The 12864-nt window shown below is 52.8% G+C and overlaps 1 protein-coding gene across 1 annotated transcript; it reads left to right on the forward strand.

Annotated features, from left to right (window-relative positions):
* The first annotated feature begins 1400 nt into the window (after positions 1–1400).
* Positions 1401–2627, forward strand: LOC6596407 (protein snail). The gene has a single exon (XM_002021556.1). The coding sequence runs from the start codon at positions 1401–1403 to the stop codon at positions 2625–2627; it is 1227 nt and encodes a 408-aa protein (XP_002021592.1).
* Positions 2628–12864: the final 10237 nt, after the last annotated feature.

A 12864-nucleotide genomic window follows, 5' to 3' on the forward strand; every position in this document is an offset into this window, starting at 1 on the left:
CGAAGACTTTATTTTGGCACTAGATTTAAAACAGTTCTTTCATGAAAGCCTTTGTCCTTTGCGCAGTACTCTGAAAATGCTATACCTCAAAGGTAGCGCATATCTTTTACTTAAGATCATTTATAGTAATTTATAGTTGAGCTTGGCAAATATCGTGAGAAAAACAACTGTAACTGTGTAAGTTCACAGGAGCCTTGTAGAATCTCCAAGGACCTCCAGGTTGGAACTTTAATTTGTGTCTTTCGCATAGTATCGATCGATGAGCTCAACGAGGCTCTGGAGATGATTCATAAGTCAGAGAAAAGTGCACCCCAGAGCCAGCAGACACTGCGAGTATAGCCTAGGGCTGGCACTCGGCTCATTATCAACTGCTTCGCGGCACTATTTATAGAGCACCTCTCCGCCAAGGTGTCATTTTTGAAGCCCGTGCTGCTCAGGTTCAACTCCCCTCCAGTTTATGGCCCCGGCCTGCGGGGACAGATGTGCGGCGGCCGAGTACTCGATGCACTTAGAGCGCAAATGGAATGCAGAAACCACCCCAAACAATCCGACAGAGAGTCGGCGTCCAATTTGACTCGTGGAAAATACCAGCTATATACCGGCTATAAATAGAAGCTCCGAGAAGAGAGCGCTGCCGAGCCCGAACCTGCAGGAGATTGACGATCTCCTGAGGGGGAGACAGGGACCCGGGGAGACGGCAGGAGATGTTTTGACGAGTTATTACAGCACGGATGCGGGGCAATCGGAGAACCCTGGGTATCACTCGCAGAGGTGACTGGAGGTCTGAAAGCGAGAAGCTGTCATAAGTTACCTACGAGAGCGAAGAGCCGAGAGCTTGGATCACCGGCCTGCCATTCTCTGCCCTCTCTCTGAGTGTGGGGAGGGGGAGGGTGCGCCTGCGTTGGATGCTCGACGCTCGTGGATTCCGGTGTACTTCCCAGGGAGAGCGCAGGTAGAGGAGAGCCCCTGAGAACTCCCGTGAGCGAGGGAGAGCGACAAATGGGAAACACGCAATAAGGGTATGGGAAAAGTGTCGATGTGCCTGTTGTTGTTGTCGTTGTTGCTGGTTGCCGTTTGCCGTTTGCTGGTAGGTAGCAACAACGCACACGTGCGCCTGCCACCTAGTGTGTGTGTGTGTGTGTGTGAACTGAAGAAGAACCACCACCAAATCGAAGCAGAAGCAGAGCGGCAGAGAAGCAGCAGCCCCGAGCTCTGGCGTATAAAAGAGAGTGCCCGGCCCTCGACCTGTCACACCAACCTCAGCGCTCGTTGAGTAAGCAACGCCACACTCACTCACAGCCACGATCTCTCAGTGAACTAACCCGGAACTACCTCTCAACCGATCTTGCCCAACGCAAATCGTACCCCTCTCAACACACACACACACACACCGCTGCACAATGGCCGCCAACTACAAGAGCTGCCCGCTGAAGAAGCGCCCCTTCGTCTTCGTGGAGGAGCACCCGCAAACGGAGGCCTTGGCCCTGACCAAGAACTCCTCGTTTGCCGCACTCCCCGCCGGAGAGGATCAGCCGCAGGATCTGTCGCTCAAGCGCAAGGCCAGCCGCGAGCTGGACTTTGAGGATTACGAACTGCCCGCCAAGCGCGAATACGTCCTGAACCTCTCCAAGACCCCGGAGACGCCGCGATCGGCCTCGCCCCTGTGCTCGGCCCTCCTCTCGCCGATAGCCGAGCACTCGGATTACCAGCCCGAGTCGGAGTCCCAGGCCCAGCCCATCGACATTCACATGCGCGGACTGACGGCCGCCACGGCCGGGTACACGACCAACCCGTACCAGTCGGCATTCGTGATGGCTGCCGGATGCAACCCCATCTCGGCCCTGTGGAGCAGCTACCAGCCGCACATCGCCAGCCACCTGAGCGCCTTCCCGTCGCCGGCCAGCTCCATGGCCAGCTCGATGGCCTCCCCGCACTCGGTGTACAGCTACCAGCAGATGACGCCGCCCTCGAGTCCCGGCTCGGAGGCCAGCTCCGAGCCCGAGGATCTCTCCGTGCGCAACGACATTCCCCTGCCGGCCCTGTTCCACCTCTTCGACGAGGCCCGCAGCAGCAGTGCCAGCTCCAGCAGCGGCAGCGTTGGCTCCTACGCCTACTTGGCCGCCAGCAGTGCTCCAAATGCCAGTGGCGCCGTTGGCTCCGCCTCGAGCGCCGCCAAGAACTACCGCTTCAAGTGTGACCAGTGCCAGAAGATGTACTCCACGTCCATCGGGCTGTCCAAGCACCGCCAGTTCCACTGCCCGGCCGCCGAGTGCAACCAGGAGAAGAAGACGCACTCCTGCGAGGAATGCGGCAAGCTGTACACCACCATCGGGGCCCTCAAGATGCATATCCGCACCCACACGCTGCCCTGCAAGTGCCCCATCTGCGGCAAGGCCTTCTCGCGGCCCTGGCTGCTCCAAGGCCACATCCGCACCCACACCGGCGAGAAGCCCTTCCAGTGCCCGGACTGCCCGCGCTCCTTCGCCGACCGCTCCAACCTGCGCGCCCACCAGCAGACTCACGTGGACGTGAAGAAGTACGCCTGCCAGGTGTGCCACAAGTCCTTCTCTCGCATGTCGCTCCTCAACAAGCACTCCGCCTCCAACTGCACCATCACGATTGCGTAGTCGGGAGTCGACCCCAGGCGGGGCACGTTGACTGTGCCCCAACGAAGCTGACACATTCCGCTGGCGAAGACCAAACTACAGACAATAAATCCACTCAGATGCTAGTTAACATTAGTTATCCCTAAGTCGATTCGGTTTTGGTGCTATAGTTAGGACGATTATCCCCACAACAACTCTCTATTTATATCAGTTATAGCTCTCGTAGATCCTAAGTTCATGTATATTTGCCCATCATCACAGCAGCATTTGACCAAATTTAACCATTTAGTTTTCTAGTTTATTTAACAGACTATTTTTACTCACGTATTCTCATTATGTTAAACCACTGTTGTTAAGACTTTTACTAATTTTAAGAACATCTATTTTTATGAAAATAAAATTACAAAAATCACCACGAACTTGGCCATCTCTCCATCTTCCATGAGCACAACAAGAAACACATATTCAGGGATCATTTCATCCACAGGAAGCCAGCCTCATTCCTTCGGTGCTTCGTGTACTTTGTGACAATTTGCCGAGCAGCAGCCCAACCCTCTCTCTCAGTCAATAGAGCACAAAGGCATATCGAGTTCTCGGCGAAAACACCTTTGCCAAATGCAAACAAAATGCAACCGATTTATCATGCACTTCCTCTTAACCCGCCCCCACAATGTGCCATCAATGCGTATTCGGAACATCTGAAATTTGCACCTTTTGCCAGTGCAAACATTTAATTAGCTGCCCCTCCAATCCGGGACAGACGACACTGCACATTTCCGGGTCCCTCTGGGGTTTCTCCAATCCTTTTCCAACTTTCATCGGTGTTTGCCGAACGGATCTCGGCGCATGCGCATGCGCATGCAGTGCCACGATGTGCAGGTGATAACCGTAGTGACGGCGGCTGCTTATCGAGGTCGGTCCTTGTTGATTGACATGCCGTCCTGCCAGACGGTAGTTCGCTGATTTGGTCGGGAGTCTAGACCCAGACGAGGTTTATCTGCTGACTGCGCAGGGTGTTTGATTAGAGCCGTGCACTGTATTTGTTTGTGTGTTGATAAGACTTAATCCCCGACAGGTACGGATATGGTTACGAGTCCCAGTGGATCGTATGTGGATCCCAATGATCGAACCATTAGCGACAGCAACACCTTTTGACCATAAATAAGACAGCCCACAAAAAGCGGACCATTCCTGGAAGGTTTCGGGCGGAACAATGGACAATAATTTCACTTCCTTGGTAATCAGAGCGCGTCTCTTGTGCAATTGCAAAAAAACTAGAACTGGTCGCAACGAATCAGCTGGGAGGAAACACCTTGCGGGCCAGACAATGGGAAGTCAGGACTCGGTGTACCTGTCGCCCGATTGTCTGCCCGACCAGGCCTTGTCCTCACCCAGTGACCTACTACGAAGAGCCGTTCCTCCGCACGGTTTGGCCAGCTCCTGTGATCTGTGCCGCCTATTGTTCCCGCGGCATCCTTTGGCTCGCCCATTGTCCTGGCCATAATCAGGTCTTAGGGAGGCAATCACAGCCGCTGGAGTCAGAGTCAGCCAGCTCATTGCGCTTCGGTGCATGCAAATCCTTTTGATTGAATCGAGAGCCACCTGAGTCGCAGTACCCTATTCCCCATTAGTCCAGGCGGGCGACCGAACAACACGATAACAAATTGCATTTGACAAAGGCAACCCAGCAACCCAGCACCGAGGCCAAGCCAGATGCGATCGATGGAAGCAGCATACGAGAGGCCTCACCTGATGGGATGGCATGGCATAGGATGGGATCCGATGCGATGCGATTCCGATTTCGATTCCAATTCCATGCCATACAAATCGATGGCGGGCCATGATACAAGTCGCGGCATTTGTAATTGCTGGGACAACAACAACAACAGCAGCATCGACTGCGACTGCAAGACCAAGACGACAACGACGACGACGACGAGGAGGAGGCAATCAGCGAGCGGCGCATGTCACACAGAAATGGAAAAAGAAAGAAAGACAAAAAGCTCATGCAAAACAAACATTAGGAAATCCAATACCGAGTGGAGTGGAGTGGAGTGGATGCGAGGAGCTGATCGGAGCGGTGCAGAGCGGAGCGGTCTGGGCTCAGATCAGGCAGCCAGCAGCCACTTAGGCAGTCAGTCAGTGGTAGGAAGGCTGGAGTCGAGGAGTCGAGGAGTCGTGGTCGGTTCGGTCGTTTAGGACGTCTGAGATTACGGCCGATTACGTTTTACTCCAAATTTGTATGCTGCCAGAGTTGTAATTGAAAAAGCATCAACATTAATCTTGGTAACTCTCCCGCACACACATTGCCATCGCCAGCGCTGTGCGACTCGCGATTTTCGATTTCGATTCGGATTTGGATTTGGATTTCGTAACCCCGCGAGAGAGATCCGACTGCAGATAGGCGGGTGTAAGTGTGGGTTAGTCTATTGCTGCCAAATGCTTCGACATGGCCAAAAACATATTGCTTAATCGCAGCGCTGATGTGGAGCAGAAGATATGATCTCTGGGCAAACCCCCTGCTCCTCGTCGGGGAGCCATCATCCAGCCTGATGATGACGACCACGACGACGACTCCGACGACAAGTGAGCGATGTGCGATCGCCGATCGCATTGCATAAATCAAAACCCGGAGAGAAATTGCGCCGCCGACTGACAGCCCAGCCACGACAACTGTCCATCTGCGCGCCCCTCTCCCCGCTTCCGCTCCCCGCTCTTGGCCTTATGCCGCGCCACATGCAAATGATCGTGCCCAACATTCGACACCGTCTCCAGGCATTGGCATTGCCAACCTGTCAGCGATCAGCGACCTTAACTGTAAAGCGGGTCCCACAGACCGCAAAGGTTCTAGTCTTCCTCTCTTCTAGTCTTCAACCAGTCTGGGCTGCAGTTTTGAGTTACATGACCAGAGACCAGAGAAACGTGGCGTTAGTAGTCGCTAAGTGCAGTCAAAGCCTCAGTCCGGACTCCATCCTGTGGCCATCAACTTGATGAAGATCACCCATCACCCGCTCCCCCTCTCTACCGCCCAGTGGGCTGCGCTTCGTGCCTTCGATGCTGTAGATCGCCAAGCGTTGATAAATGTTGTTACTTGTCGTTCGCCAGTTGTAGTTTTCCTAGTTGTCGACAAGCCCGATCGATGGGTGGTTATAGTTGACATGTCGCTTTGTGTTTCCTCTGCTCATCATCATCATCGTCATCCTCATCGCTGTAGTGGATGTGGATGATCGCAGAGGAGAGAGAACAGACCTAGCGAGACATAGAGACATGGGCAGAGCGGCAACCACGATCGCCTCAGGGCTGCCCCACTGATTGCCATTGACATGTTTGGCGTCCCGATCCCGGGCAAAACGGTTAATTGTGGTTATGATTTCGTCGTCTTCGCTGCTTGTCGCTGCCTCCGTCTGCAATCAGTTTAATTAGTGGCCTTATATGCTACACGAAAATTACGTTTGCTTCCTGCTCGGCATCTGGGACTCATCTTCATCTGCGATTTGAATTTCTTATGAGCAGCGGACGAGTTATAAATATTGCATTAAGTACACGCTCAAAGGGTGGACGGTCCCTCAGAGTCCCCGCTCTGCACCACCCATTCCCATCGAGTCCCCCCCTCCATCGGGCATATCCGATTCGTTAATTTGCAGGCAAATCGATTCGATTCCATTCCATTCCACTCCATCGTCCGCCCATCGATTGCATCTACTTGACACACATCGCACGCAAATCGATGCGGTAGCATTTACAAATATACCCGCATGCCGGCTCCAGATTATACCGCCCCAAAGCGTTTACAAAAGATGCGACTCGATGTCCAAAAATAGCCCTCTCCGTTCGGTGGCTTGGAGACTGATGCTCCGGCCTACGCCAAAAATGATTTATGTATGTGACTTTCTTCGCTCTCCCAGAAGTGGGCCTGCCTCGTTGGGGGATCGCTGTGAGAGTTTTCGAGTAGGTAATGCGCCTGGCCATTACGATCCATTGACAGCCGTTCATCACGGATCTCCTCTCGGGAAAGGGCAGGGGAACGGGAACGGGCACCTATGCATCTGGCGACTTGTTCTGGCAATCCCAAATCGAAAATCTATGAAAATATATGCTGTGCGGAGTGTTGCAACCCATTCACGTGTTGGACCCCAGCCGAACACATGCGCGGAGAAGGGCCCCCGAGGCGGTATGCAAATCGCTCAGCGACTTATGATCGACCGCAGCCCGCGGCTGGCCCCATCCCTGCCTAGCTGACGTACTCGACTAGCCCCCCTGCTACTGAAATATGCATGAGCGAAAGACTTTCTTCCGTTTCCGCTGCCGCCGGAGCGGGACTCTGCGATGCATTTAACGACCCGAAGAAGATACAGAAGTGTCGGCCACACTCCATAAACTAACAGTCTCGAAGATTGTAGAACCCAGGCCTGCGGGGGGGAGGGGGGGCAATTAACTCTATCGACAGGCGCGGCGAGACGCACAACTGTCGGACCGTCTGCTTATCGTTCGGCGTTTACCTGTTCTGATTTGAGCGCTGAAAGTGAAACCGTAAATCCTCGAGGGTCTAATTTGAGTCGAGTCTTTGGGCTATCAAATCAAACATCAGGTGTCGGCATTGCCTTGTGGCCTTATCCTTCCCTTCGATGGTTTCATTGAGATCCCCGGCTGCCACTGTCGGCAGCCCGATGCTGATGATGATGATCACATTTTGGTCAGCTCGTAATTAATTTCAGCACTGCCCAAAATAGATACATCTTCTGACCAGACCCAGTTCGGGCCAGTTCGGGCCAGCTCGGGCCAGGAGAGCCATATGGTCGACTGTTTCTGACTCTGCCCCCATACGCCTACCAAACAATGCCGATAAGACCCGCTCTCGACCCGCTTAGTTAGTGGCAATTAACACGACACGCTTCAGGCCTTCGCCCTCGTGTGCCGTTCGTGTGCCAGCTCTTCTCCTCTCCTCTCCAGACCGGAGCGAAGCACTCACTTTTCATCAATTTTCGGGCCCACAACAGTTGGTCAAATGGTAGTTGCCCCGTTCGGACCCTTGCCCTTCTGGCCGGCCCGTAGTTTTCGTTTTCCCTAATGAATTCATTCGCTTCACTTTCTGGCTGTAAACTGGGGTTCATTATCCTCGCGCTACGGCTCTGATGTTTCTGACTGCAGTTGCAACCCCTAGGTCCTGCCCAAGTCCTGCCGGCCCCAGGTCCCTCTTCCCTGGAAATGGGAAAAGGATTGAGCATTCTTCGGAATTTATTGGGTGTGTCCGGCATATTAGTGGGGTCCTAGTCCTAGACCCAGACCCAGAACCAGACCACATTAAACAATGTTTTCCATTCTTGCGGCTGTATACTTCAGAACATTCTGATGGTGTTTTGATAAGCGGTTGGACGCTGTTCTAGGTCTATGTCGGGGTCCACCTCTATTAATCAAAGAGTTGAAGGGACTGTTCACATTTATGTTCAACATACGAAAAGACTAATTAATTAGCTATCTTTTGTTGTTGCTCTTTAGATTTGCATTTCTGCCAATGCCAATGCTGCAGCCAGATGTCTCCACCGCAGTATCCACCCACATGACTCCGCAGAACCCCAGCTAACTGGCGCCAGTCCCCGATGGCGGGCCAGATTCGCGTGTTTTTCGCTTACATTCGACGGTATTTTCAATTAAAATTCAAATTGATGCAAACAAGTGGCCAAGCCCCAAGTTCCAGTTACCCCAGTCCCTGCCACAGTCCCTGCCACAGTTCCAGTTCCACTTCCAAGTCCAAGTCCAAGCCTCCTCTCAGGTTCAGGCCGCGCATTAACAAATTTAATATTGAAATATTGAAAATGTTTCTGCGCTGCTTCAACGCCCCCAAGCCGAGAGCTCTCGGGCTGATTTCTCTATTCCAATATTTTGCATACAAATTATGAGAATGCAGTGCCGCCTGCCGCCTGCCACAGAGACTTCAAATCTGTCAGAGATGGCGTCGCCAGTGACGCCCGATTGTATCGCCAATGAATGGAGTTTGCTGCTGCCTTTGGGGCCTCCGGTGGGTGTTGGTTGTCCCTATTCTATATAGTTCAATGCCAGCACTGTGATATCTCGCCAGCTGATCTGCTGCTGGATAGATTGCCAGGCGAGAAAAGGAAGGTGAAGTGAGGCTGGCGGCAAAAGCAATGCTCGGGCCTTTGGGTGTGATTCAGTTAACCATATTCCATATTCCGCTGCTGAGTCGAGGAGTCCCTATCATCATTGACAGCTTCACAGGATTCTAATGCAGCTTGGAACCCATTTAAGTCGTGGCGATAGTTCGTTTCGACCTTTAAGCCGAGGAAATGACTGATTCCGTCCAAAAATATAGTACATTCCGTTGACCAAAGTAGATTTTGTGCTCCTTAGAATGGACTTTGTTAGGATTCTCCTTTGAAAAGATGTGCAGTTGTTCTCCCCACTGCGGTCTGGCCACTTTCTATTTCCGGAATCCCCTATGCCACGCCACACCCGGTTCACTGGCCACCTTACCGCATTACGTATGAACTCGTACGAGTACGAGTACTCCCAGTGTGCTTGTGCCACCCTCCGATGCCTGGGAGTTGGCATTTCCTAGTTGTGCGGCCGGTCAAAGCCTTCCTGGAATTGAGTTACAGCAAGTGCGAGCGGCGCAAGTCTCCGCGATCGAACATCGGCCATGTGGCAACTGGTCGGCCATAATGCAACATGACATGCGCCGCATGTGCAGCAACACAAGCTCCGGCCGCGTTTGGCCGCGTTGCAGAGTTGCAAATATGAGTTCATTATTTAAACGTTGACCAAAAAACAAATTGACAAGTAAATGCAGCACATGGCCTGTGCTGGCGCTGGCTCTGGGTGCAGTTCGGACCTGGCTAGGTCCCTAGGTGGGTAGGCCTTCTGCTCCAATAGATTGGAGGCTGATGTTGCGCACATGCGACGCTCTGGTTATTGTTGTATTCGCTGTTGCTGCCTTGCCGCACACACATCAGCGTCAGCGTCATCAACGCGTACACATTCTGCGCATAAACGACTGGGTATTGTCGGTTGCATCGGACTTCAAAGAGACTGCGACGCAGGCCGACGAGCGCCACGCACCGAGCCAACTTTGGTGGTGCTGGCTTGATCTTTGGCCGGGACAGGGGCCGGGCCGGACTGGGCCGGGACGACGTACTTCCCACTTGTTGGGCGCACTCGCTCATTCGTTTTGCAGTTATGAACGACGACTCCAGCCTGAAGTTGAAGTTGAAGTCGAGTGGAGTGGAGTCGCCTCCAACGTCACAGGCCCGACTTGTTAACGCTTTTGGCCTACACAGTGTTAGCTTGCGCCTCGATGGTGCCTCTTGGTGCCTCATGGTGCGGCGAGGACGGGGGCGATGGCGATGCCGAAGAGGAGTTGCCTCGCCCGCTGCGACGTTGTTGTCGTTGTCGTTGTTAATGATGCCTTATAATGCCAGAGCGCCTGATTTGCCACAATTTATTATGAAAAATCGTAATAATCTCGGCGATTTTCTGAACCCACAAGACGCATTTGTCTTTGGCGGCGCTTATCTCTCCCCGACTGAGGCTCTCGGACTCTCTCGGCCATCCGTCAGCGTCGTCGATAGCTGGTTAATGCTCTGTCCATGGCTCTGGCTCTGGCTCTGTCCATGGCTATGGCTCTAACTGTGGCTCTGAATCTGAATCTGGATGCTTTGGCTTTGCTTTTGGCTCGGCACGAACCGACTTTCAGTAACATGAGACGTCGGTCGCAGTCAGTCATGTTGCCGTCTCTCTATTGGCTCCTCCTCCTCCTTCTCCTCCTCCCCCACTGAGCGTGTCATATTGGCGTTTCCTTTTGGCGGGCAACGCCTACGTCTCCACCAAAATCGTTTTCAAATTGATTTTTGCCGTCAAATTTGCACAGCTTGCCGAAGAGTTCTTCGAATGGCGGCAGGTCCAGGCCCAGTTCCAGGTCCTCCTCCAGCTCAGGGGCGTGCCAGAGAGGGGGCTGCAGGACCAGCTTTCTACCGACGCCCCTGCCCTGACCAGGCCCAGCTTGTTGTCATCGCAAATATTACTAATAGTCGGAAATTACATGCCAATAATCGTTTGTTTGTGGAGCTCTCTCTCGCTCTCTCTCGCTCTCTCTGAGTAGGTGTCTCCGGTGCGTCGGTGCTGTCTTTGATAAATGATCTCGGGCCCAGTCAAAGCCAATTGAAGTCCGTTAGCTCCAGCCCAGAGATCATATATTATGCCTAAGTTGGCATACAACTAATCAAATGCGAATCCAAATTCCGAAGCCGAAGCGGAACTGTTTCCATGGGGGAATCCCAGGGGAGCCCGGCCTGAAGACAGCTGTTCGGAGGATACCTTTCGCTCTTCCTTGAGCAAACAGTCCCTTCTATGCCTGGAATATCCCAAAACACACACAATAGATCGTCTATCGACAACAAGTTAATCGCTCGAAGACAAATTGAAATGCACAACTCGCAGGGAAGTACATGCGCCACAAATAGATAAAAACTCTGACCAATTGATAACTGGAAAGGCAGTGGAACAGCCAGAGCCACAGCCACATAAAGTGGAAAAATGTTTATCTGCTAAATGCAACAAAGGTGTTTGCACATGTCCAAGCAAATAAAAGCCGGGCGCCGATAGGTACGTGCCCCGTGCCCCGCGCCACCAGGATAATGCAAATAAATTCGCTGGCCAACCGTTGGGCAAACAAATTGCCCAGAGACCGGGACAGACGTCCAGGCCAGGCGCAGACCGAGTCCCGGCCCCGGTCCCGGCCTCAGCCTCAGCCACATGCAAAATCAAGATAAACGCTTTAATTGAGATTAAATTCATAATTACGATCGCACGGGCGACACTTTTATGGTGTTCTTTAATTAAAGTTTCTGCCGTTGCGGTTGCCGTTGCCGTTGCCGTTGCACAGAGTCGCTGGAGTCGGAGTCGAAGTCGAAGTCGAAATTTGAAACGCGCTTAGACGAAAAACTCGCCCTGCAGCTCCACAGCGACTCAGTTGATTTCGGTGTAGCCCCGTTCTCTCTGGGAAGGTGTTGAGTAATTTTTCCTTTCTGGCATACCCTTGCAAAGGGTTGAACAGCTCTGTCCAAAAGCTGGCCAGGCACAGAAGGATGCAGAGCCAAAGTCCGTTTTCCTATCTTGCAGATTGCCTCCATTCGCATGGCTTCTATTGGGTATTTCAGGCTGGGATCAAGGGTGCTTGCTGCTTCGGTCTTCCTGGGCAGATTTTCATCATTTTGTGTGCCGCCGCGCGCGCGCCTTTCTGGCTGATTGAAATCGCAGCCGCTGATCACATAAATTGCCAGATTTTCGGTTTACATGACAGTCTGCTCCCCGAGTCCCCACCTTCCCACCTCGTCCTGCCCGGCCCGGACGGCCGGGGCGACTTGATCAACGCATAATTGCATTGTACGCGGAGTGTAATTGAAATTAATATGAGTGAATTACCAGAGCCAGAGCCAGAGCCACAGCTTCGGCACAAATGACGTATTTTTATGTAGGCAAATTTAACGCCCAAGACCCGGCCAATAATTAAGCAATTTAAGCGGATTGAATTTTATATTTTGTGATTTATGGTAGCGCGCTGTCTCCTGCCTCCTGCCTCTTGTCTGGGGGTTAAGCGGTGTCACGGTGTCCAGCTCTGGGACGGATAACTGCAAGCCCGTTCCGTATTTGCATAAAGGGCTAGCTCTTATCACACAGCTGTGTGTGTGATCCTCGAATTCGATCATTAGTCACCACGCTGATAAATCTGGGAACCCACCCCCCCGTGGGCTCACAAATGGTTTCCCACACACCCGGAGAACAAGAGCCATTGCCCGAGACAAGAGTCCGTCTCCGATCCAATCGATAGGCTTGGGGCTGGATCTTGGCTGCGTAAATGCTGAGCGATCGTCGGATAAGAGGACTAGGCCCTAGGTAGCCAGCGGCGGCTGCCTGCCCGACGGGATCCCAAAGCTTTGCGACAGTAATTCATTCGAGACAATTAAACGGCTTGGCAGTGTCTCCTAATGATGATGCCAGCCACAGACAGCCAGACGGAAGGACGGAGGGACGGTGGGATGGACAGACCGGGCCAATAGATAAGGAATTAAAAAGCAATTATGACGACAAATCTGTAAACATACGGCGTACGGCATGCGGCATACGAGGCGTCGCTCGTTTTAATGGCGGACTTAACGCAACATTTAAAAGGTAATAAAAACAAGGAGGGCGCCGCTCGGATGCGGACAGCGTTGGGGACAGACGACAGCCAAAGTCAAAGTTGCAT

Source organism: Drosophila persimilis, unplaced genomic scaffold (genome assembly GCF_003286085.1).
Source record: "Drosophila persimilis strain 14011-0111.01,24,50 unplaced genomic scaffold, DperRS2 tig00000124-arrow-pilon, whole genome shotgun sequence".
In the NCBI taxonomy this organism is placed as follows: Eukaryota; Metazoa; Arthropoda; class Insecta; order Diptera; family Drosophilidae; genus Drosophila; species Drosophila persimilis.